The 27,731-nt window shown below is 38.2% G+C and overlaps 1 protein-coding gene across 1 annotated transcript in view; it reads left to right on the plus strand.

Annotated features, from left to right (window-relative positions):
• The first annotated feature begins 671 nt into the window (after positions 1 to 671).
• The window catches only part of LOC116737888 (ectodysplasin-A-like), a 287,027-nt gene continuing 259,967 nt past the window's right edge, over positions 672 to 27,731 (plus strand). The window contains exon 1 of the mRNA XM_032592059.1: positions 672 to 1,185. Coding sequence (XP_032447950.1) covers positions 793 to 1,185 — 393 coding nt within the window. The 5' untranslated portion in view covers positions 672 to 792. The remainder of the gene's footprint in view (positions 1,186 to 27,731) is intronic.

Here is a 27,731-nt window from a genome sequence, read left to right on the forward strand (position 1 = left end):
CTCCTGGGTCTCCTTTTCTTTTGGCGCGCCACTGTATTGCAAACACAGCAGGCATGGTTTCATTCCAAACCCAGAACTGTTTTAATTAGTTTAACGTCTGTTAAACGCTTTGAAGATTGAAAGCAACAGATAAGTGCTGGATGATGTTATTAACAACTGCAGTTAATTGCAAACATTTCTATTAATTCTAGTTTCTGCCTCCTTTTCTTTGCTGTACTTTCTTTCCAAGGTGCCCCAATTCTTCTCGGCCTCCCCCTCTTTCCTTTCTCCTGCCCACCCTCCCCCCACCCATACAGGCGCTGTAGGGTTAAATTGGGGCGGAGTCCAGGGATGAACGACAGCGTTGGTCACCAACTGAAACAGGCGCAAGCGGGAAGAGCTGGGTGGGGCCGTTCGACTGAGGCGAACCCACACGCCCCCAGGCCCCGCCCCGTGGCTGGAGGCCCCGGGTGGAATGGCAGGGGGCGGGGCGCCAAGGCTTGGCGGGTCGGTGGTTGGGCGTCTGGGCAGCCGCTTGGGAGATGGGGCGGGGTTGGCCTCGGCCTCCTCCCTCATTCTCCCCGGGGGCAGAGCCGCCCCTCTCCCGCCCCTCCTCCTCCCTTTCCCACCCCTCGGAGTGGGGCTGCACATGCGGCAGCTCCCAGCTCGGTCCCGCCCAGCCTCCGTTGCACTGGAACGGGTCCCTACAGCCTCCAGCCGATGGCAGGGCGGTAGCCGCCTGTCAGGGGTCCTGAACGGCTGAGGAAGACGCGGCGGCTCCCGGGCCTCATAGAGTGGGTGTCTCCGGAGGCCATGGGCTACCCCGAGGTAGAGCGCAGGGAACCTCTGCCCATGGCAGCGCCGCGGGAACGGGGAAGCCAGGGCTGCGGCTGTCGCGGGGCCCCTGCCCGGGCGGGCGAAGGGAACAGCTGCCGGCTCTTCCTGGGTTTCTTTGGCCTCTCGCTGGCCCTCCACCTGCTGACGTTGTGCTGCTACCTGGAGTTGCGCTCCGAGTTGCGGCGGGAACGGGGAGCCGAGTCCCGCCTTGGCTCCGGCACCCCTGGCACCTCTGGCACCCTGAGCAGCCCCAGTGGCCTCGACCCTGATGGTCCCATCACCCGCCACTTCGGGCAGCCACCACCGCAGCAGCAGCCTCTGGAACCGGGCGAAACCACACTCCCCCCACACTCCCAGGACGGGCACCAGGTGAGTCACCTAGTAGGGGCGGCGGCGGCGGAGGCCCCCTCCCCTTGTGCTCAGGGCGGGGGCCCTCCTCCACAGGGCCCTGAGGAGGACTCTGCCACCTCCAGCCAAGTTGTAGGGCCGCACCGGGGAGGGGGCAGGCGAGCAGGGGAGAGGTCGCCCCGGGGTAGGTTGTCCTGGGTCCGGGTCTAGCTCACCCAGACCCTTAGGACCCCTGGACTTGGGAGCCCTGGCTGGCGCCCGCCGCCCCCAGCCATGGGCTGCCGCGGGATAAGTTGGCTGCTCTCCCGGCCGCGGAGGTGCGGGCGCTGCCCCTCTGGCGGACTAACGGCCCCTCTGCTCCTGGTGAGATTTTCTGCCCGCGGTGCTTGTTTTTTCGTGTCCAGAGCTGATGCCAGCACGAGCAGGCTCTCCTTTGGAGTTGGAGCTGTAAACAGCTGTAATAACTGCTCCACAGTTGAAATAACTTTTAATCGCATTTTCAGCGCGGGTCCTTGTGCGCTGACCAGAACTTGGGCTTGTTCACACTTACCTGCAATTTGAGACTGATTGTCCTCAGTGTTCTAGTGAGGATCAGCGCCCCTGTGGAATTCTGGTAGAACTATGCCATCTTGCTAGACAACTTCTGAACAGCAATTTAAAAAATCTATGGAAATAAAACTCACCCTTTGCATGCCGGTTCTGACTCTTTTGGGGGGGGTTAGGTAGGGTGAGTGTGAAGGCTGTTAACCACTGCTAGTTTGAGAACAGGAGTTTATTGATTGGAATAATTACTCAGGAGTAATCTTCCAAGACCAGTTATTGTTTTGTTTGTTTGTTTTGCAATCTTTATGGTGTTTGCGCCCTTGTTAGCTATTAGCTTTGGTGTTTGTCTTCTACATTTTCAGCTCTTTATTCAAGTAAATTTAGTGCATTTAAAATAAGTTTTCTCCTCACTGCCATATTTTGTCATGTGAAATTTAAAAGAAGCAAGGATCCAAGAATCCTTTTGAGGTGGTTAGAGAATAACAGTGAATTTATTTTGGGAAAGAGGGCAAGTTGTGCAAATGAGTTTCTTGAAGTGAGGGACCCAGGGTTTCTATATTTACTACCACATCATTGTCATACTCTGTAAACATTATTTGTGCTATTATGGTATTTTGACCATGCATCCAAAGCTGGCATCACATTCATGATAAAACTGTAATGTTAGGATGGGCCATACATTCTACATTGTGTATTATAAAGTTACCCTGAACCTAAAAATGTCTTGCTAGCACACTCCAACTTATATAACAGTTTATCAAAGAAGAGAATCAGTAGACATGCTTCTCATACTTGAAACTTTAAACACTGTAGCTAAATGATAATTAACTAGGATTCTGGCTTCCTTTATCCATCCCCTGCCCCCACGGCACCCAGTGGCAATACTTAGCAGCTGAACATTGATATTCTGTGAAAAGATAAAGGAATTGAACTTCCTTTCCTTAGTCAAATGGTAGCCAAAGCCTTTTGGTATTTAGGATGGACAGACCTATGTTTGTATATTGAGGATTAGCAGGACAGCTGTGCTCTAGGGCTTCTGTGATAGTGTGGGACTCTTACAGGTCTATAATGGCATTAGTCGCCTTGTCCTTCACATGGCACTTCAAATAGTTCTGTCTAGGTTTAAATACAGATCCCTATTTTCTGTCCTTTATTTCTGTTTTAATCTTTTTGAGCAGTAGCAACAAGCATACTGGCTCTTTATATTTGCTGGCATCAATTGGTGTCAGAGATTTTTAGAATTGTGAGGGGCTATATAAGTCCATTTTGTTTGATCCCCTTGAATAGCACATAGGCCCTGCGGGGGGTGGGGGGCAGTGATTTGACCAAGGTCATACAACTCTGGTCACTGGTAAAAGGGAGGTTGGTTTCTTGACTCCCAGTACAGTGCCTGTTCCCCTGTAGCATATAATTCCTGGAGCCTTTTTGAGGAAAGCGGGGTGGAGCTCCATAGTACCATTCTTGCCATGTAGAGAGCTCAGATTTATATCATTTTCTTTTACTCCACCTATATTTTGGTCAGACTAAATTTAACATGTATTCCTTACTCTTCTTAAACTTTACTTTCAGGAGAATTGAAGTATAATTTAAAGAAATTTTAGCCCAGATTCAAATTATGTTTCTTTTGAGGATGTTAGTTTTAGTATACCCATCTCTCCCCCCCAAAAAAGGCAAAAAGTTGATTGGCTATTAGAGTTAAACTGATACTGCTACATCTTGGGTAAAATTGCTAGTACCCTGGTGCACCCTCTGCTGGCTTTGCAGGGACATTTAATTGCAATATCTGCTGACAGTCAAGATTCTAAGTTGTGCTGACATTCTGATTCATAAACAAGGAAGTAAACAGCCTTGTGGGATTTGGCCACGTAGGTCATATTTTTATATTTTAGTTTTTCAACACAAACAGCTGCTCTTACAGAAACTCTTACATGGAGAGGAAGAAAGATAAAAATATACACCCTTTAATGGGCAGAACATTCAGGTTCCTCACCAGCTTATTTGCAAGGAGTAAAGACAAACTGATGAGAATAAATTACAGAAAGACCAAGTGGGCAAAACAGAGGCACTTCATTGTATAAGGTCATGCACACCTATATTCATCTTTATGAGATGATAGGCTCAGTTATGACTCAAGAAAGGGATCTAGAGATCACTGAGGAGGTTTGCTTGTATCCCTCAATTTAAAAACTTTTAAAACAAGAGGGGCACCTGGGTGGCTCAGTCGGTTAAGCCTCTGACTCTTGATTTTGGCTCAGGTCATGATCTCACGGGTTCGTGGGATAGAGCCCAGCATTGGGCTCTGTGCTGACAGTGCAGAGCCTGCTTGGGATTCTCTTTGTCTTTCCTCTGCTCCTCTCCCCTGCTCATTCTTTCTCAAAAATAAATAAATAAACATTAAAAAAAACATTTAAAACAAGAAACAGAAGGAAATTAGGGTAGTTGGGATACATAACAGAGAGATCAGCAAAGTTCTCCAACGGAATTGTTAGAAAAGCCTCCCCAGTGGAGACGTTACTAATGATAAAAAGTGAGAGGGTCGCTTCAGACCTTTTAGAATCATAACTCTCTCCTTTAGCTGGAGTAGTCAAGGAATACCTGTAGATTTATCTGGCTACTCACAGGAGATGATATGAAGATCTAGGTACATCTCATTTTCTGAGTTAGTACACAATATGATTGTTAGAGTAAAATAAAAATAAAAATCATTATTGATCATTTTGTGAAGAAGTTGCCCCAGTTGTGATTGTGGTCCCCAAAGCAAGTAATATGGTGGGCAGCATCAGTAAGGGTGTTGAAAATAATGACAAAACAAAACCATTATCTTTTCTATGTAAAAGAACAAAAAGTGGATTTGCATCCATAATCATATAGGAAATTCTGACGGTCACTTCTCAAGAAAAACTTAACAGCTGATAAAAGTCTCCAGAAACCCAATCTCACGGTCCATGAGTTCGAGTCCCACGTCAGGCTCTGTGCTGACATCTCAGAGCCTGGAGCCTGCTTTGGATTCTGTGTCTCCCTCTCTCTCTGCCCCTCCCCCGCTCACCCTCTGTCTCTCTTTGTCTCTCTCTCTCAAAAAATAAACATTAAAAAAATTTTAAATTATAGCCATTCTGGCAGATGGGTTTGTAATACTATCTCATTGTAATTTTAATTGACATTTCTCAGAAGACTAATGAAGTTGTACGCTTTTTCAAAGGTTTATTATCTATTTGGATAACTTCTTCTGTGAAGTGTCTCTACAAGTATTTTGTGCATTTTTAAAAATCAGGTTGTTTGTCCTTTTCCTATAGATTTGTAGGAATTCTTTATATACTCTGGCTATGAACCGTTTTTGCACTTTTTATATTGCAAACCCTTCCCAAATCTCTTCAGTATTCTTTGAGGAACAGACGTTTTAAATTTTCATGTGTCTAGTTTTTCAGTATTTTCTTTTATGACTAATGTTTTTTTGTGTTTCATTTAAATAGTATTTTCCTACCTTGAGATCATGTAGGTATTTTTTTCATGTTATCTTCTAGAAGCTTCATGTATTTTGCCATTCACATTTAGATCTGCAGTCCATCTGGAATTGATTTATGTGTATGATGAGATATAGGGGCCAAGCTTTATCTTTTCAACTGACCCAGGCCATTTATTTATAAGGAATGTCTTTTTCTTTGCTTCTTTATAGTATCAGCTTTGTCGTAAATTGCATATGTGTGAGATTGTTTCTGAACTGTTCTGTTAGTCTATTTGTCATTGTAACAATACTATAGTCTTAATTACTGGACTTCATAATAAGCTCTTGATATCTGGTAAAGCAAGTCCTTCCACCTTGTTCCTCTTCTTTAAAAATATCTTGGATGTTCTTGGCCCTTGGCATTTCTCTATATATTTTAGAACCAGCTCATCATATTCCACAAAAAGAGAATAATTTTAAAGGGGATGATGTCAGCAAGATGGTAGATTAGGAAGTCCTGAGCCTTTCTCCCTGCCAACACACTAATTTAGTAATGATTCAAGAAAAAATTCCCTTTGTGAGAAATTCAGGGACTAATTGAAAGGCTCCTATATTTGGGGTGAACATGAAAGTAGATTCCCTGAAGCCAACAGGGAGATTTGGGACACCCTCTTGCCAGAGTATCTGCCACCAGCTCAATACCAGATGATAAGGAAGAAACCCCCTAGCTTCAGCATCTCCCAGTGGAGGGAAGAGGTTGGTTCACTAATCCAGCACTCCCAAGTTTTCTGAGGACTGGCTTCTGTCTTGCCAATCTTGAAACTCTGAGGGGCATGCCTCAGAGAAAACAGACAGTGTCATGGGCTGGTAGATATCATGGATCATCCCTCCTGCTGAGCACAGAGCAAGAAGACAAAAAATCCCAGCTCTCAATATTTCCCTAGGGAAGAAAGTTTATTTTTGCATCTGGTGCTCCAACTTCTCCAGGGTTTCCCAAAGAACTGGCATCTGATTTGTCAGTCTAGGAACTCAGGGTTCTGGCACAGTCTAGTCTCCTGGAGGAGAACAGAAATGATGGCTAGGACTGATAGATACCATAGATCCTCCCACCCCACTCAGCACAGAGTGGGTAGATGAAACATGTCAACTTTCACCTTACTCCTGGAGGTGGAAGAGTTGATATGGGATTCAGTGCCAGAACTTCTCCAGGGCTGCCCAAAGAACTGGCATCTGCCTTGCCAGTCTTGGATCTCTGATGGATCTGGCTTTGTCAAGCTATCTGAGGGAGAATGGAGGTGGCACTTTGGAGTGGCAAATGCATTCTGTACAGAGTAAATAGACAAAGACACAGCTGCTTGCTTCTCTTTAAGGAGGGAAAGAATTGATAGAAGCCCCCAGAATCTCTGGGCTGCTTGGTGAAGGTCTTCTGTACAAGACCAGTCCATGGAGATTGGGAGAGATGATTGCTTTCTGTAATATTTTGACACCAACACAGAGAGTCAATGAAAATGAAAAATTGGCAAAGATGTTCCACACAAAGAAATATATGTTCAGATACTGACCCTAATGAAACAGTTATGAGATTTACTTGACAAAGAATTCAAAATAACTCTTATAAAGATGTTCACTAAGATCAAGAGAACAGGGCATAAAATGAAAATTCTAACAAAGAGATAGAAAATATTAAAAAGAATGAAACAAAAGTCATGTAGCTAAAGAACCAAATAATTAAACTGAAAAATTCATGAGCAGGATTCACAGCAGATTAGATAAAGCAGAATAAAGGATCAGTGAAATCAGATTGGTCTTTGGAAATAATTCAGTCCATGGAACAAAAAGAAAAAAAAAGAAAAGAAAAATAGTGAAAAAGCATATGGGACTTAAGTGATACCGTCAAGTAGACCATTATTGGCATTAGGGGAGTCCCAAAAGGCGTAGAGAGAGAGAGAGAAAAGACCAAAAGCTTATTCAAAGGAATAATGGCTGAAAACTTTCCAAATGTGGAGAAGGAAATGGATGACCAAATTCAAGAAGCCCAAAGAATACTAAGTAAATAAACCCAGAAAATCCACACCAAGACACATTATAGTCAAATTGTCAAAAGTCAAAAACAAAGAATTTTGAAAGCCTCAAAAGAAAACCAACTTACCATGTACAAGGGAACTCCCCTTAAGAACATCAGCAAACTTTTCAGCAGAAATTTTGCAGACCACAAGGGAGTGGGATAATATATTCAAAGTGCTGAAGAGCAAAAAACTGCCAACTAAGAATACAATACCTGTCAAAACTTTTCTTAAAAAATAAGAACAGATACAGACATTCTTAGACAAACAAAAGCTGAGGAAATTCATCATCACTAGACCTGACTTACATGAAACGCTACAGGGAGTTATATTAACTTGAAATGAAAGGACACCAAAGAGCTATGTGATAGCATGAGAAAGTATGAAACTTATTGGTGAAAGTAAATATATAGACCCATACAGAATACTGTATTACTGAATGGAAGAGGATAAATCACTTTTATTTCTAGTATAAAAGTTAAATGGTAGAAGTATTGAAAATAACTCTATGTTAAAAGATACACAACATGAATAGATGTAGAATGTGACAAAAATAATAAATTATGTATGTGAAATAAGTTAGAGTGTAGAGTTTTTATATGCAATTGAACTTAAGTTATCAGGCTAAAATAGACTTAATATTTTATGTAAGCCCCAAGGTAACCATGAAAAAATACCTATAGAAGTTACACACACACAAAAGAAATAAATCAAAGCATATCAATACAAAAAACAATAAAATACAAAGGAAGAGAGAAAAGGGGGAAATAAAAGAATTTCAAGACTAACAAATAACAACTAACAAAATAGCAATGGTAAATCCTTCACTATCAAAAATTACTTCAAATGTAAATAGGCAAAAATCTCTTCCAATCAAAGTCATATAATGGCTGAATGGATAAAAGCAAGACACAATCATGCTTTCCACCAGAAACTCTCTTTAGGTTCAAGGACACAGATATAGACTAAACATAAAATAATAGAAAAATCATATGGTATTTGTCTTTCTCTGACTTATTTCACTTAGTGTGATACTCTTTAGCTCCATCCTTGTCATTGCAAATGATTTCACTTGTGTGTGGAATTTAAGAAACAAAACAAATGAACAAAGAAAAGATAAACCAAAAACAGACTCTTTCTTTAAATCTTTATTTATTTTGAGAGAGAAGGAGAGGGAGAGAGAGAGAATGAGAATGCATATGTGCAAATGGGGGAGGGGGGGAGAAAGAGGGAGGAGAAGAATCCCAAGCTGGCTCTGGGCTGTCAGCGCAGAACCTGACATGGGGGTTGATCCTACAAACTGTGAGATCATGACCTGAGCCTAAATCAAGAGTCGATGCTTAACCAACTGAGCCACCCAGACATCCCAAGACATTACCAGAAGGGAGATGGGGGGGGGGGCGGGGGAGATGAGTAAATTAGGTGAAGGAGATCAATAATACACTTATGGTAAGTATAAAATTTTTGAATCACTATATTGTACACCTAAAACTTAAATAACATTGTATGTTAACTATACTGGAATTAAAATTTTTAAAAAGTAGGATAATTGGCCTAAACACAGGTATATAGGCCAGTTGAACAGAATAGAGATCCTAGAAATAAATCCATGTATATATAGTCACGTAATCTTTGGGAAGGGTGCCATGAATACATCATGGGGAAAGGATAGTTTCTTCAACAGATAGTGTTGGGAAAACTGGATATTCACAATATTTTATAGTTTTCTGTGTAGAACTCTTATACCCCTATCATTAGATTTATTGTAAGGTATTTGATATTTTTTGAAGCCATTTTAAATGATATCTGCAGTTAATGCCATGATCTGTCACCAAAGTCCCCATTCAGAAATGGAAGACTTATTCCTCAACGGCTGAGAGTGCTGCTAGAAGACAGATCTCAACTGACAGGCCCTTTTTGAATTTGTCCTGGTTGAAGAAAACTGTCTCACCCATAGAGATGCCTCCTTTCAGGGTATCCCATATCCAATGACTGATCAGTTAGGAGGTGGAAAGGCTTGCCCCTTCCCACTAAATCCAGAATACTTTGAAGGACTGTATTAGCTCCAGAGCTCCCTATGGTTTCGGCTAGAGCCTTTTGGGGATTTCTTTTTTCCTTTCTCTTGCCCATATGTTGAACCCTGCAAAAATTAGGAATTAAAAGTCCTGCGTAGTAATCTATGTCTTCCAGTCTGCTTCACAGGAAAAACAACCTGGGACCACATTATCTTAAAATCTCATTTTTAAATTGCTTCTGGCTGATGCTCAGAAACATATTTTTATATATTGTTTGGTGTCCAACATCTTGCTGAACACATTTATTAATCCTAATAAATTTTCTGTGGATTCTTTTGGATTTTCTACATACACTATTACATTTTGTGACAAAAGACAGGTTTTATTTTTTTATTTTTTCTTTTCCAATATTTGTACTTTAAATTTTTTTCTTTATTGTACTAGCTTAAGCCTTCAGAACAATGTCAAATAGAATTAGTGATTGTAGGCATCCTTACCCTATTCCCAATCTCAGAGGGAAAAGCTTTTAACATCTTTAGGTATGATGATTGTTGTAGTTCTTTTTCTAAAGATAGCCTTTATAAATTTAAAGTTCTGTTTTAGTCCTAGTTTACTAAGATTTTTTAAAGTCATAAATGGATATATCATTATATCAATGGCTTTCCTGCATCTATTGAGATAATCATATGATTTTTTTCCTTTATTCAGTTAATGTAGTATTAAACTAACCTTGCACTTGTGGAATAAACACTTTGTCACAATGGTTATTCATTTTACATATTGCTAGATTTGGTTTGTTAATATATCACTGAGGGTCTTTCCCTCTATATACATGAGTGAGATTAGCATGTAATTTTCCTTTTGTATCAGGTTTGGATAAAGTTATAATGTTCTTATAAAATTAGTTGGAAGTGGGGCACCTGAGTGACTCAGTTGGTTAGGCATCCCACTTGAGCTTAGGTTGTGATCTCGCCATTCCTGAGTTTGAGCCCTGCGTTCAGGCTCTGTGCTGATAGCTCAGAGCCTGGAGCCTGTTTCAGATTTTGTCTCTCTCTCTCTCTCTCTCTCTCTCTTTCCCTCTCTCTCTTCCCCTCCCCCACACATGTTCCGTCTCAAAAATAAACATTAAAAATTTTTTTTAAATTATTTGGAAGTGTTTTAAATTTTTTGTCTGTAAGAGTTTATGTAATATTTCTTCCTTAAATGTTTGGTAAATTGGTGAAACATTTGGGCCTGGAATTTTGGGAGGGAGAAGAGGGGATATTTTATTTGTTTATTTATTTATTATTATTATTTTTTAATGTTTATTCATTTTTTTGAGAGAGACAGACATGAGCTGGGGAGGGTCAGAGAGAAGAAGACACAGAATTCGAAGGAGGCTCTAGGCTCTGAGCTGTCAGCACAGAGCCCCACATGTCCCCCCCTCCCCCCCCAACTCATGAACAGTGAGGTCATGACCTGAGCTGAACCTGCCGCTCAACCGACTGAGCCACCCAGGCGCCCAGAAGAGGGGAGATTTTAAACTGTAGATTTGATAACTTAATAGGTATAAGATTTACAGATATCTTGGTTTTACTTGTATCAGTTTAAATAAGTTTTTAAAAATGTTTATTTTGAGAGAGAGAGACAGAAAATGAAAGAGTGGGGGAGGGCCAGAGAGAGAGAGAGAGAGAGAGAGAGAAAACCCCAAGCAGGGTCTGTTCTGTCAGTGCAGAGCCATACATGGGGCTTGATCTTATAAACCGTGAAATCATGACCTGAGCAAAAATCACGAACAGGACACTTAACCAACTGAGCCACCCAGGTGTCCCTAGTAATTTTTATGTTCTAAGAATTTGTTTACTTCAGTAAAAAATTTAAATTTATTCACATGAAGAATTTCATAATATCCTCACCATCTGTTGTTTAATTGTGGTAAAATACATAACATAAAATTTATTATAACCATTTTCAACTGTGTAGGTCAATGGCATGAAGTCCATTCACAACATTGTGTACCCATTACCACTATTTTCAGAACTCTTTCATCCTCCCAAATAGGAACTCTGTGCCCATTAAATAATAATTCCCTATTCCCTTTTCCCCAGCCCCTGGTAACCTTTATTCTACTTTTTTCCTTTTGAATTTACCTATTCTAGGTACCTCATATAAGCAAAATCATACAGTATTTGTTATTTTATTTTGGTCTTATTTCACTTCACGTAAGGTTTTCAGGATTCATTTGATGTTGTCACATATCAGAATTGTACTCTTTTTATGGATGAATAATATTTGTGTGTGTGTGTGTGTGTGTGTGTGTACCATATTTTATCAATTCATTTGTGATGGACGCTGGGTTATTTGTACTTTTTGGCTAGTGTGAATAATGTTGCTTTGAATATTGATGTACAAGTCTCTGTTGTAGTCTCTGCTTTTAATTCTTTTGTGTGGAATTGCTGGATTATATGGTAGTTCTGTTGAATTAAGAACTGCTAAATTGTTTTCCACAGTGACTGCATCATTTTATATTACTGGTAATGCACAAGAATTCCAATTTCTTTACATTCTCACTAACACTTATTTTCTACTTTTTAAAATATAATTATCCTAATGTGTAAGAAATCTTTCCTTCTTGTGGTTATTATTGCCTCTCTTAAAAACTTTGTTTTAAATTAATGTTTAAAAAAAATTTTTTTAAGGGCGCCTGGGTGGCTCGTCATTAAGCATCTGACTTTGGCTTAGGTCATGATCTCACGGTTTGTGAGTTCCAGTTTCACATCGGGTAAGCTCTAGCCCCGGTTCGGGTGAACCTGCTTCTCTCTCTCTCTCTCTCTCTCTCTCTCTCTCTCGCTCTCTCTCTCTCTCTCTCTCTCTCTCTCTCTCTCTCTCTCTCTCTCTCTCTCTCTCTCCTTTGCTCACCTGCACCCTCTATATCTCTCTCTCTCTCTTAAAAAAAATAAATAAAATAATAAAAAATACAACCTTTTTAAAAGCTTTCATTTAAATTCCATTAGTTAACACAGTGTAATATTAGATTCAGGTGTAGAATTTAGTGATTCAACACTTACATACAACACCTAGTGCTCATCACAAGTGCACTCCTTAATCCCCATCACCTGTTTAACCCATCCCCCACCTCCCTTCCAGCAACCCTCAGTTCTCTATAGTTAAGGATCTGTTTCTTGGTTTTCTGTTTCCCCCCCATGTTCGTTTATTTTGTTTCTTAAATTCCACATATGAGTGAAATCATATGGTATTTGTCTTCCTTTGACTGACTTAATTTCACTTAGCATAATACTCTCTAGCTCCATCCACATCATTGCAAATAGCAAGATTTCATTTTTTAAATTTATGACTAATATTCCATTGTGTGTGTGTGTGCATGTATATATGTGTGTGTGTATATATATGTGTGTATATATATATATATATACCACCTCTTCTTTGTCCATTTATTAGTCAATGGACATGTGGGCTCTTTCCATAATTTGGCTATAGTTGCTAATGGTGCTATAAATGTCGGGGTGCATGTATCCCTTCAAATCAGTATTTTTGTATTTTTTAAAGTTTATTTATTTTGAGAGAGAGAGAGAGAGAGAGTGGCAGAGGGGCAGAGAGAGGGGGGCAGATAGAATCCCAAGCAGGCTCCATGCTGTCAGCACAGAGCCTAATGCAGGGCTCAATCCCACAACCCTGGGATCATGACCTGAGCCGAAATCAAGAGTTGGATGCTTAACCAACTGAGTCACCCAGGTGCCCCAGTATTTTTGTATTCTTTGGGTAAATACTTAGTAGTGCAATTGCTGGATCATAGGATAGTTCTATTTTAACTTTTGAGGAACCTCCATACTGTTTTCCACAGTGGCTATACCAGTTTGCATATCCACCAACAGTGTGAGAGTGTTCCTTTTTCTCCACATCCTCACCAACACCTGTTGTTTCCTGTGTTAATTTTAGCCATTCTGCCAGATGGGAGGTGATAATCTTATTGTAGTTTTGATTTGTGTTTCCCTGATGATGTATAAATTTATTGAATAAATGTATAAATGGAATCATACAGTATATATTTGAGATTGCCTTTTTTTCACTTAGTATAATGCCCTTGAGATTCACAATAGTTGTTATGTGTATTAGCAGTTTGTGTACTATAGTGTGTTTAAATCATTGAATTCTAATCTGTATGATCTGTAGTTTTTCCCCTTTTCGTTTCAGTTTTATTAGTGTGCAGTTTTCTTGGTGGTTTTACCAGAGATTTGTCAATTTTATTAGTTGATCTACACTATGGATTGTTTTCTATTTCATTAATTTCTGCTAATATCTTTTAAATTTTCATATTTCTACTTTTGTTGGCTTTAATTTGGTGATTTAAAAAAACATCTAGGGGGCACCTGGGTGGCTCAGTCAGTTAAGCCTCCAGCTCTTGATTTCAGCACAGGTCATGATTTCATAGTTCGTGAGTTCAAGCCCTGCATTGGGCTCTGTGCTGACAGTGCGAAGCCTGCATGGGATATTCATTCATTCTCTCTCTCTCTCTCTCTCTCTCCCCCCCTCCCCCTCTCTCTCCCTCTCTCTCCCTCTCTCTCCCTCTCTCCCCCTCTCTCCCTCCCTCCCTCCCCCCTTCTCCTGCTTGCTCTCTCTTGAAATAAATAAATAAACTTAAAACAATTTTTAAAAATATATCTACTTTCTGCTTTTTTTGAGAGTGAGTGCATGCACCCATGCAAGCTCAAGAGTGAGGGAGGGGCAGAGCTAGAGGGAGACAGAGAGTCTTCAACAGACTCCACCCAGCTTGAAGCCCCAGGCAGGGCTTGATTTCACTACCAGAGATCATGACCTGAGCCGGAATCAAGAGTTCGATGCCTAACTGACTGAACCACCCAGGCACCCCTTAAAAATATCTAGTTTCTTGAGAAGATGCTTAAATCATTCTTTTTTAAAATATGCATTTTAGGGGCACCTGGGTATCTCAGTCAATTGAGCGACTTCCGCTCTGGTCATGATCTGCCCTTCATGAGTTTGAGCCATGCATAGGGCTCTGTGCTAACAGCTGAGAGCCTGGAGCCTGCTTTAGATTCTGTCTCCCCCTCTCTGTCTCTCCCCTGCTGGCGCTCTGTCTCTCAAAAAAATATATATTAATAAAGTAAAATAAAATGTTCATTTTAGGGGTGCCTGGGTGGCTCAGTAGGTTGGGCGTCAGCTCATGATCTCACAGCTGGTGAGTCTGAGTTCGAGTCCCACATGGGGCTTGGCTCTGTGCTGATGGCTCAGAGCCTGGAGCTCTCTTTGGATTCTGTGTTTCTCCCCCTGCCCCTACCCTGCTCATGCTGTGTCTCTTTCTCTCTCTCAAAAATAAATAAACATTAAAAAATTTATTAAAATATGTAGAGTATAAATTTCCCTCTAAGCACAGTTTTAGCATGTTACATAAGTTTTGATTTTGATATGCTATAGTTTTAACATTAAATACAAATAATATTTTCTATTTTCCATTGTGGTTTATTAGTCATTTTAAGTGTATGTATTGATTTCCAAAGATGATAATTTTCTAGTTATCTTTTTTGTTATTTATTTTTAGCTTAATTCCGCTGTGGTTAAAGAACATCTCTGTATGATTTAAAGTATTTGTTATTAATGGTGACTGTAGTCAGTTTTTATAGATGCTCTGTGTGTACTTGAAAGAATATGTCCTATAGTGTAGTGCTATTTATTTACTAAACAGGTCAAATTGTGTTCTTTGAATAATTTTTGCCCTCTCTGATTTTTTTTGTTTACTCATTCTATCAGTTGTTGAGATATTTGTGTCAAAAATCTCTCATGATAATTATGTATTTATCCATGTCTTCTTTTAGTTCTGGTAATTTTTGATTCACGTATTTTGAGATTGTGTTATTAGGTGATTATGTATTTAGAACTGTTATATCTTCTGTTGAATTAAACTTATTTGTTTTCAAAAATTTTTAATGTTTATTTTTGAGAGAGAGACATAGAGACAGAGACAGAGTGCAAGTGGGGAAGGGGAAGAGAGAGAGGGAGACACAGAATCCAAAGCAGGCTCCAGGCTCTGAGCTGTCAGCACAGGGCCCAACACAGGACTCGAACCCATGAACGGAGCCAAAGTTGGACATTTAAGTGACTGAGCCACCCAGGCACCCCTGAATTGAACTTTTTATTGTGAAATGTCCCTCTTTAACTGTAGTAATGCTTTTTACCTTAATGTCTGCATTGTTTTATATTAATAATGCTACTTTCTCGGGGCGCCTGGGTGGCTCAGTTGGTTGGGCATCCGACTTCGGCTCAGGTCATGATCTCACCGTCCGTCCGTGGATTTCGAGCCCCACATCGGGGTCTGTGCTGACAGCTTGGAGCCTGGAGCCTGCTTCGGATTCTGTGTCTCCCTCTCTCTCTGCCCCTCCCCTGCTCAAGTTCTGTCTCTGTCTCTCTCAAAAATAAATATTTTTTAAAAATAATGCTACTTTCTTTTGATCAACTTTTGCATGATATGTCTTCCATCTTTTAAAATTATAACCTTTCCATATGTTTTTTGTTAAATTTTTTTAATGTTTATTTATTTTTGACAGAGACAGAGGGGAGAGGGGCAGAGAGAGAGGGAGAGACAGAATCCAAAGCAGGCTCCAGGCTCTGAGCTGTCAGCACAGAGCCCGACGCAGGGCTCAAACTCATGGACTGTGAGATCATGACCTGAGCCAAAGTCATATGCCCAACTGACTCAGCCTCCCAGGTGCCCCTCATATGTTTTAAATGCATCTCTTATAAATAGATATAGTTTTCCTTTTCAATTTAGTTGATCTAACTGGCACATTTAATCAATTTCAATTTAATTAAATTACTTACATATTTGGCTTTAAATATACCATCATACTATTTGTATTTGTCTTGCCCATCTTAAATGAACATTTTTACTCCATATTGCCTTCTTTTGGATTTTTTTTACTAATCTTTTTTACTCTTTGTTAATGTTGTAGATACATATTTTTACTGTTGTTTTAGTGGATACCCTAAATATTACAACATGCATTTTTTCCTTACAATAGTCTGATATAATTGGTTCTTTGACCTCTTCCTGCACAGTGCAAAGGCCTTAGAATAATTTAACTCCATTTACCCCCTGCCAACTCTATGCTATTGTTTTTTGGTAATTTAATTATGTATATGATTTAAGCTGCACAAGACATTGTTATTTTATAGTTAATATTCATTTGGATTTCCCCTATGTTTACCCTTTTCTTATCATTTTTTCTTTCCTTACCAAATTTCAGTTTGAGGTCATTTCCTTCTGCTCTAATAATACCCTTTAACATTCCCTTTAATGTGTATCTACTGCTAATTTTTTCCAGTTTTTGTTTGTCTGAAAATATTTCTTTATTTCACCTCTATTTTTGAAAGACCTTTTTACTGGATATAGAATTATAGGTTAGTTATTTTTCTTTCAAAATTTTGAAGATACCATATCAATGCTAAAAAGCCTTCTATTATGTATTTTGGGAAATCAGCTGAAACTTTTATATTGGCTTTTCTGAAGGTAATATGTCTTTTTGACCTGCTGATTTTGATATATCTCTTTATTTTTGGGTTTTATTTTTTATGTTTTTGGCTTTTAGAGTTTTTATTTTAATTCCAACTAGGTAATATACAATGTTATATTAGTTTCAGGTGTACAACATAGTGATTCCACAATTCCATACAACACCTAGAGCTCATCACTACATGTGCACTGCTTAATCCCTTTCATCTATCTAACCCATCCCTCCACAATCATCCCCTGGTAACTATCAGTTCTTTATAGTGTAGAGTCTGTTTCTTGATTTATCTTTTTTTCCTTTGTTTTGCTTCTTAAATTCCACATATGAGTGAAATCAATCATATGGTATTTTTCTTTGATTTATGTCACCTAGCAGTATACTCTAACTCCATTCATGTCATTGCAAATGTCAAGATTTCAGTCTTTTACATGGCTGAATAATGTTCCATCTCACACACATCACTTCTTCATTATCCACTCACCAATCAGTGGACACTTGGACTGCTTCCATAATTTGGCTCTTGTAAGTAATGGCAATGTAAACATAATCGTGCATGAATCCCTTTGAAGTAGTTGTTGAAGAAGTTGTTTTATTCTTTGGGTAAATACCAAATAGTGCAATTGCTGGATCATAGTGTAGTTCCACTTTAAAATTTTGAGGAACCTTCATACTGGTTTCCAGAGTGGCCATACCAGTTTGCATTCCCACTAATAGTGCATGAGTGTTCCTATTTCTCCACATTCTCACCAGTACCTCTTGTTTCTTGTGTTGTTGATTTTAGCCAGTCTGATAGGTGTGAGGTGATACCTCATTGTAGTTTTGATTTGCATTTCCCTGACGGTAAGTGATAATGAACATTTTTTTCACCTCTTTATTGCCATCTGAATGTCTTTTTCGGAGAAGTATCTCTTCATGTCTTCTGCCCATCTTTTAGTTGGATCATTTAGGTTTATTTGGTGTTGACTTCCATAAGTTCTTTATATATTTCAATACTAACCCTTCACTGGATATATTTGCAAATATCTTCTCCAATTCTGTAGGTTGCCCTTTAGTTTTGCTGATTATTTTCTTCACTGTGCAGGTTTTAATTTTGATATTTTCCCAATAGTTTATTTTTTTAATTTTTTTTAATGTTTTATTTATTTTTGAGGGAGAGCCCAATAGTTTATTTTTATTTTTGCTTTTGTTTCCTTTGCCTCAGGAGACATATCTAGAAAAAAGTTGCTATGGACAATGTCAAAGAAGTTGCTGCCTTTATTCTCTTCTAGGATTTTTATGGTTTCAGGTCTCACATTTAGGTCTTTAATTCATTTTGAATCTATTTTTGTGTATGGTATAAGAAAGTGGTCCAGTTTTATTCTTTTGCATATTACTGTCCTGTTTTCACAGCACCATTTGTTGAAGAGAATGTCTTTATGCCATTGGATATTCCTTCTGCTTTGTCAAAGAATAATTGACCATATAGTTGCCAGTTTATTTCTGGGTTTTCTATTCTCTTCTATTGATTTGTGTCTATTTTTGTGCTAGTACCAAACCGTTTTGATAATTACATCTTTGTGATATACCTTGAAGTCTGGAGTTAAATGCCTCCCGCTTTGCTTTTCTTTCCCAAGATTGCTTTGGATATTTGGGGTCTTTTGTGGTTCCATACATTTTAGGATTGTTCTAGTTCTGTGGAAAACGCTGTTGGTATTTGGATAGGGATTGAATTAAATGTGTAAATTGCTTTGGGCAGTATAGACATTTTAACAATATTTGTTCTCCCAATCGATGAGAATGAAATGTCTTTCCATTTCCTTGTGTCATCTTCAGTTTCTTTCATCAGTGCTTATAGTTTTCAGAGTATGGGTCTTTCACTCTTTGGTTAGGTTTATTCCTGGGTATCTTACTATTTTTAGTGCAATTTTAAATGGGATTGATTTCTTAATTTCTCTTTTTGCTTCCTCATTACTGGCATATAGAAACGCAACAGATTTCTGTACTTTGATTTTGTATCCTGTGATTTTACTCAATTCATTTATCAGTTCTAGCAGTTTTTTGGTGGAGTCTTTCAGGTTTTCTATATATAGTATGTCATCTGCAAATAATGAAAGCTTTACTTCTTCATTGCCGATTTGGATGTCTTTTATTTTTGTTGTCTTATTGCTGTGGCTAAGACTTACAGTACTATGTTCTAGAGAAGTGGTGAGAGTGGATATCCTTGTCTTGTTTCTGACCTTGGGGAAAAGCCGTCTCTTTTTCCACATTAAGGATGATGTCAGCTATGGGGTTTTCATAGATGGCCCTTATGTCAAGGTACGTTCCCTCTCAACTTAACTTTTTTGAGGTTTTTTTTTTTTTATCATGAACGGATGTTGTATTTTGTGAAATGCTTCTTCTGTGTCTATTGAAATTTTCATATCATTCACCTTTTTCTTATTGATGTGATGTATCACAATGATTTGCAAATATTGATCCACCCTTGCAACCCAGAAATAAATCTAACTTGATTGTGATGAATGATTTTTTTTAATGTATTGTTGAATTTGGTTTGCTGATATTTTATTGAGAATTTTTATATCTATGTTCATCAGGAATATTTCCCTTTTTTAATGGTGTCTTTATCTGGTTTTGGGATCAGGGTAATGCTGGCCTCATAGAATGAATTTGGAAGTTTTCCTTTATTTTATACTTTTTGAAATAGTTTGAGAAGAATAGGTATTAAATCTCCCTTAAATTTTTGGTAGAAATTGCCTGTGAATCCATCTGGTCCTGGACTTTTGTTTGCTGTGTGTTTTTTCATTACTGATTCAATTTATTTGCTGGTTATTGATCTTCTTAAATTTTCTCTTTCTTCCTACTTCAGTTTTGGTAGGTTTTATGTTTCTAGGAATTTATCCATTTCCTTTACGTTGTCCAGTTTGTAAGCATATAATTTTTTTCATAGTATTCTCTTATAAATGTTTGTATTTCTGTGTTGTTGGTTGTAATTTTTCTTTTCTCATTTGTTTTCATTTTTGATTCCTTTGTCTTTTTTTCTTGGTATGTCTGGCTAGAGGTTTATCAATTTTATTGATTTATTTTAAAAAATCAGCTCCTGGTTTCATTGATGTGTTTTATTGTTCTTTCAGTTTCTATATAATTTATTTATGCTCTGATCTTTATTATTTCCTTCTTTTTGCTGGCTTTAGGTTTTGTGTGTTATTCCTTTACTAGCTCCTTTAGGTGTGAGGTTAGGATGTTTGAGATTTTTCTTGCTTCTTGAGGTAGGTCTGTCTTGCTACAAACTTCCCTCTTAGAAACACTTTACCTACATCCCAAAGATTATTGGGCTGTTTTCATTTTCATTTGTTTCCGTGTACTTTTAAATTCTTTGATTTCCTGGTTGACCCATTCATTTTTTAGTAGCATGTTATCTAACCTCCACATATTTGTGGTCTCTCCAGATTTTTTCTTGTGGTTGACTTCTAGTTTCATTACGTTGTTGTCAGAAGAGATGCATCTTCTTGAATTTGTTGAGGGAGGGCTGTTTTGTTACCTAATATGTGATCTATTCTGGAGAATGTTCCATGTGCACTTGAAAAGAATGTGTAATCTTCTGTTTTAGGATGGAATGTTTTGAATATATCTGTTAAATCCATCTGGTCACATGTGTCATTCAAAACCATTGTTTACTTGTTGATTTTCTGTTTAGATGATGTGTCCACTGACATAAGAGTGCTGTTAAAGTCCCCTACTCTTATTGTATCATTATCATTTAGTTCCTTTATTTTTATTAACTGTTTATGTATTTGGGTACTCCTATGTTGCATGCATAAATATCTTCGATTGTTATATCTTCTTGGTGGATTGTCCCCTTTACTATTATATAGTACTGTCCTTTGATTCTAATTTCAGTCTTATTTTTAAAGTCTATTTTAAATAGTATTGCTACACTGGGTTTCTTTTGAGAACCTTTGCATGATAGATGTTTCTCCATCCCTTCACTTTCAACCTGCAGGTGTTGTAGGTCTAAAATGAGTCTCTTGTTGGCAGCATATAGATGTGTCTTGTTTTTCATACATTCTGTCATCCTATATCTTTTGATGGGAGCATTTCAGTCATTTACATTCAAAGTAATTATTCATAGATCTTTATTTATTGGCATTTTATTTGTTTTGTTGTTTCAGAAGATTTTCTTTGATCCTTTCTTTCTCTCTTTCATGGTTTGCTGATATTCTTTAGTGATATATGTGCATTTCTTTCTTTTTATTATTTGCATATTTATTTTTTGGTATATGATTACCACTAGGTTTGTACATAACCTCTTCTGCATATAGCAGTTATATTAAGTTGATGGTCATTTAAGTTTGAACCCATCCTTTGTTTCTCTCCTCCCTACATTTAAGTATATGTTGTCACATTTAAACCCTTTATTTTAGGAACTCTTTCACTGATTTTTTATAGAAATACTCCTTTTTACTGCTTTTATGTTTCCTACTTCATGCTGTCACTTTTGGTCTCTCCTTTGCAGTCAGAGTCCCCTTTAATATTTCTTGCAGGACTGGTTTAGTGTTCGGGAACTCCTTTAGTTTTTGCTTGTCTGGAAAACTGTTTATCTCTACTCATATTCTGCATGATAGCCTTGCTGGATAGAGTATTCTTTTTTTTTTTAATGTTTATTTATTTCTGAGACAGAGCATGAGTAGGGGAGGGGCAGAAAGAGAGGGAGACACAGAATCAGAAGCAGGCTCCAGGCTCTGAGCTGTCAGCACAGAGCCCGACACGGGGCTCGAACTCACAGACCGCGAGATCATGACCCAGGCTGAAGTCAGACGCTTAACCGACTGAGCCACCCAGGTGCCCCACTGGATAGAGTATTCTTGGCTGCAGATTTTTCTCATTCAGTACTTTGAATATGTCATGCCACTCTCTTCTGGCTTACTATGTTTCTGCTAAAAGCTACCCTGCTGGCTTTATGGGGTTTCCCTGGTATGTTGCTGTCTTTTGTCTTGCTGCTTTAAATTTTTTTTTTCCTTATCACTGTTTTGCTGATTTAATTACAATATATCTTGATGTGGATCTGGTTTTGTTGATTTTGATGGGGTTCTCTGTGTCTCTTCAATCTGGGGATCTGTTTCCACCTCAGATTAGGGAATTTTTCAACTATTGTTTTTTGAAATAGTTTTCTGTCTCCTTTTCTCTATGTTCTTCTTTTGGGACTCCTATAATATGAATGTTATTACATTTCATGGAGTCACCAAGTTCTCTAAGTTTATTCTTGTTTTTTATAATTCTTTTTTCTCTCTTTTTTTTTCAGTTTGAGTACTTTCCATTACTTTGTCTTCTAGGTCACTAATTTGTTCCTCTGCTTCTTCCAGCCTGCTGTTCATTCTGTCAAGCAAGTTTCTAATTTTATTTATTGAGCCCTTTATCCCTAATGTGCTATTCCTTACCTCTATGTTAAAGGTTTCAGTCGTCTTCCACTCTTTTCACAAGTGAAATGAGTATCCTTACATTCATTACTTTAAATTCTCTCTCAGGCATGTTCCTTATAAATGTTTTCTGAGATCTCTGGCCATGGCCTTCTGTTCTTTCATTTGGGATAAATTACTGTGTCTTCTCATTTTGTCTAATTCTCTCTGCCTTTTTCTATGTATTATTAATGTCAGCTATTTTTCTTATTCTTGTGGGTATTGGTCTTAATGAAGAATGGGTCCTGTTGTGCCCTGCCATGTAGTATCCCCTTTCCCCAGGGCCTGGTGGTTCCATAGTATGCTGTATGTGTTCTGCTGTTTTTTCCTGGCCACTTTATTCTTAAGGCCAGCCATCTGAAGCCTCTCTTTGCCTGTTATAGGCAGTTTTGGTCCCTGTGCTAAATATGGTGCGCTTTAACTAGGTGTGTTTTACTCAGTTTGTGAAATGAAACCTGTTGCCACTGCCACTGGAAACTCTGCTAAACTCTTGCATTGGGAGATGTGTTGTGGGAAGGGTTTGAGCCAGTCTTGGGGACAGGTACTGCTGCACTTGGACTGAGGCAAGTGTGACTGAGAGGGGCACTTCCAGTGGAGTATGGGGTGCTGGGACTTAGTGTCAGCAAGTTAAGTAACAAGTATCAGCATTTAAAAAATATTTTTTAATTAAAAAAAATTTTACATGTTTATTTTTGAGAGAGAGAGAGAGAGAGAGAGAGAGAGAGAGAACAAGTGGGGAAGGGGCAGAGAGAGGGAGACACAGAATCAGAAGCAGGCTCTAGGCTCTGATCTGTCAGCACAGAGCCTGATGCAGGGCTCAAACTCATGAGCTGTGAGACCAGGACCTGAGTTGAAGTCAGATGCTTAACTGACTGAGCCACCCAGGTGCCCCAACAAGTGTCAGCATTGAACTGGTTTCCACAGGTGGCCCTGTGCTTATGCTGAGAGATGGGGTAGGGAAATGGCTCCTGTTATTTCCTTAGTTCCTGGAGAGGTCTCTCTGTGAATGATGCCTGTCTGGAATATACTCCAAGGTGAGTGAACAACCTACTCATTGTGTGCCCCGAGCACCTTTCAGCTGCGAGAACTTGGCCCCTCTCACTTTCCAAGCCAATTGCTATGGGGATTCATTTTCCCCATGTACTTCATTGTGTGCTAGTCTCTCTCACCCTTCTCTGTGACCACAGCTCACTCTCCATCACTGCAGCCACAATCTTTTTGTCTGCCAAACCACATCTCCACACTTTCTACTTTATTCATTGTGACCTCTTCTCTACCTTTAGTTGGGGAATTTGTTCTGCCAGTCTTATGTTCAGTTTATGGGGTATTTAAGATGATTTGATACTTATCTAGTTGTATTCATGGGATGAGGTGATCTTACAGTCCTCCCACTCTGGTGCCATCTTCCAAACAAAAAACTTTATCTTTGCCTTTTAGTCATTTGTCCATGATATGTTTAGGTATGACTTTCTTTATCTTCCTTGGGGTTCATACTATTTGCATCTGTGGCTTGATGTTTTTTGTCAGTTTTGAAATATTCCCAGTTATTATCTCTCTAAATGTTGTTCCTGCTTTATTATCTCTCTACTCTTTTTAAGATCCAGTTATAAACTTTCTTATACATTTTCTCTTATGTATGTACTTTTTTTAGTGTTTTGTCCTTTTTCTCTCAGTATCACATCCTGATTATTCTGACCTATTTTCCAACTCATTGATTCTTTGTTTAGATTTGTCTAATCTCCTGTTAAGCTCACCCACTGAGTTCTTAATTTAACTTCTTATATACATTTTTCTTTTCTAGAATTTCCATTTTGTTATTTTTTAAAAATAGTGTTAAGATCTTTGCCAAAATTTATAATCTAGTCTTTTCTCTTTTTTTGAACATATTAACCACAATTACTTAAAATTCTTCATTTAGCAACTCTTTTATCCCAATCCTTTAGGGTTTGTTTCTGTTGTCTGTTGTTTCTCTTGATTTTCTATTTGCCTTGTTTGCTTATATGCCTGCTTAGTTTTGGTTGAGTGGCAGATATTGCATATGAAAAACTATAGAAGAGGTTGTCTTAAGCATCAGGTTTTGTTTTTCTTTTTATCCTTTTGCATTAAGGATTTATGCTTATTTCTGAAAGGTGGTTAGCATACTAGCAATCTCATATCACCTTAATCCAATCTGATATTGAGATAATTTGAATCTGGCCATGTGAATGCCTTCCTTTCAGTTTCTGTCCTTTTTCAGTTAGAACCCACCATCTGAGAATTTTTATGGTTCACCTCGGTTGTGGGGCCTGAATTCCAACTCTTGTTATTTTAGTTCCATGATCCCGTTAAAAGCTCTGCTGTCTCTCAGCTTCTCCTGTGATCAGCCAGTGACCTCAGGAGATTAAAATAGTCTCTTTGAGTTTTCTATTTATTCTTCATCTTGGCTTTATTGCCTTGTTACATGTTGGTTGCCTTCAAATATATACTAGTTATATTGTATCTGTTTTTGTTGTTTATAGTAGGAAATTTCATCTGAATTACTTAGTCTTCCATTATTAGAGACAGAATAATTTTATCATTTCTTCAAGAAGTATTTATTGATCATGTCCTATGTATTAGGCAGTATACAGAGCAGTGGAAATAAAACTATTGAACTGGTTAGAGAGGATTTTTACATTATTGAGCTTACAGTCACATGAACAGGCAAATTTAGTGAAATGTGATAATGCCATGATAAGGTTAATCATTGGATCATCTGCAGTACTAAGTAGGAATACCTGACACAGACTTTTGAAATCAATGAACAGTTTCTGGACAAAGCATCTTCTGACCTCAGACCTGAAAAATGAGTAAGAGTTCTCTAGGACAAGAGTGTTTTAGGCAGAAGGAATAGCCTGTGCAAAGACCTGGAGGTGAGAGAGAACATGTCATGTTTAGGGAACTGAAAACACAGTTTTTACAAAACTATAGTTATCAAGACTGTGTGGTACTGGCACAAGGATAGGCATATAAACTTTTTTTTTTTAACGTTTATTTATTTATGAGACAGAGAGAGACAGAGCATGAATGGGGGCGGGGCAGAGAGAGAGGGAATCACAGAATCGGAAGCAGGCTCCAGGCTCTGAGCCATCAGCCCAGAGCCCGACACGGGGCTCGAACTCACCGACTACGAGATTGTGACCTGAGCTGAAGTCGGACGCTCAACCGACTGAGCCACCCAGGCGCCCCAAGGATAGGCATATAAATCATTGGAACAGAACTGATTGTTCAGGAACAGCCCTTACATTTATGGCCAATAGATTTTTTACAAATATAGAAACACTCTTCATCAAATGGTGCTGGGACATTGGGATATCCAAGTACAAAAAAGATCAACCTAGACCCTTCCTGTACAATATACGCCCAAAATTAACTCAAAATATACAACTGGTTTAATTGTAAATGCAAAAACAATAAAACTTAGAAGAAAATACAGGAGAAAATCTTCAAGACTTTGGGGTGGACAAGTGTTTATTAAATAAAACACCAAAACAGTCCAAATAGAAAATTTGATAACCTGGACTTCATTAAAATATAAAAACTTTTGTTTAAAAAATTAAAAATGAAATAAATGTAGCAGATTAGGAGAAAATATTTGCAGTACGCACATGGAATAGAGAATTTTATCCAGAATTTTAGACTACTCTTGGAACACAATAATAAGATAATCCAAATACAAAATGGTCAAAAGATGTCAACAAATATTTCAGCACAGAAGATATTCAAATCACTGAATAAATATGTGAAAAGATGCTCAGCATCATTGCCCATCAGGGAAATGCAAATTAAAACTGCGATGAAGAAAATTACCACATGATCTCACTTATATGTGAAATCTAACAACAACAAAACCCAAGCTTATAGATACAAGAATTGATTCATGGTTGCCAGAGGTGGGGGGTGGAGAATGGGCATAATGGGTGAAGGAAGTCAAAAGGTACAATTTTCCAATTATAAGATAAATAGGTCATGAGGTTGTAATGTACAGCATGGCGACTGTAGTTAATAATACTGTATTTTGTATTTGAATGTTGCTAAAAGATCTTAAAAGTTCTCATCATAAAAAAAAACTTCTGTAACTATGGTGACAGATGTTAACTAGACTTATTGTGGTGATCATTTCACAATATATACAAATATCAAATCATTATGTTTTACAGCTGAAACTAATATAATGTATGTCAATTATACCTCAATAAAAATAATAAACATTTTTAAAACCACAATAGAGATACCATTTCATATTCACTACAATGGCTATAGTGAAAAAGACAATAAAATGTGGAGATGTAGAGAAAAAAAAACCTCGTAAATTGCTGGTGGGGATGTAAAATGATGCAACTGTTTTTAGAGAACAGTTTGGGACTTCCTCAGTAAGTTAACATAGAGTGACCAGATGATCCAGCAATTCTTATCCTGGGTATATACCCAAGATAAATGAGAACATATATGTTCACACAAAACCCTGTAAAGAAATGTTTATAGCAGCATTATTACTGATAGCCCAAAGTGAAATCAACCCAAATGTCTAATGGATAAATAAAATGTGGTATAATATTTTCTACAATGGAGCGTTATTCAGTTATAAAAAGGAATGAAGTATAGATACATGCTACAATATGGGTGAACTTCAAAAATATTATACTAAGTGAAAAAAACCAGTCACAAAGCACATAATGTATGATTCCATTCATATGAAATATCTGGAATAGGAAGATCTGGTGCCCAGTTTGGTTTCTGTGCCACAAATGGAAATAATCCCCTGAGTTTGGGGACAAACAAATACGTAGAAACAAAAATTAGATCAGTGAATACTTGGACCAGCTGGATGGAATGGAATTAAGAGAATATGGGCATGAGAGAGTTTACTGAGGGAACTTGTTGGAGGGATTAAAATATTTTAAAACTCATTTGCCAAAGCCAGGGTGATAGCAGTGAAATTAGAAGAAAAGAAATGATGCGAGAGGTATCATGATTATAGAATTTGGTAAAATTTCTATAAATCATTGAATTGTACAACTAAAATGCGTGAATTCTACAGTATGCAAATTTTAGCTCAGTAAAGCTGTTATTTTAAAAAGTGTCTGGGACATATAATATCAATAAACGTGTAGGAAGTCGTTGTTTCTGAGCGATACCTATCTTTAGAGGAAGACAGTCTTCAACACTATTCATCCCAACGACCCTCAGAGCTATTTCCCATTAATCAGTGTGTCTGGGATCCCAACCTAGAATCAATTAGAAGCTCCAGGGGTGGAAGTTTCATCATGTATACTTTTTTAAAGTTCTGTGGGTGATTCTGGTGTGCATTCTTGGGTAAGAATCTGTGATTTATGGAATTGTGAATGGCTTAATATGGTTAGAACCTAGATTGCATGTGGAGTCCAATGATTGCTTGCACTAGAATGGACATACAGAATGCAAGGATCTTAGCCCAGAATGATCTTTGTCTCTATCTCTCTTACTCTTATTCTTTCTAATAGAAATATTCCTAGATCCTACTTACAATTTTTTTCAGAATTGTAGGGTTAAAA

Source organism: Lynx canadensis, chromosome X (assembly GCF_007474595.2).
Source record: "Lynx canadensis isolate LIC74 chromosome X, mLynCan4.pri.v2, whole genome shotgun sequence".
In the NCBI taxonomy this organism is placed as follows: domain Eukaryota; kingdom Metazoa; phylum Chordata; class Mammalia; order Carnivora; family Felidae; genus Lynx; species Lynx canadensis.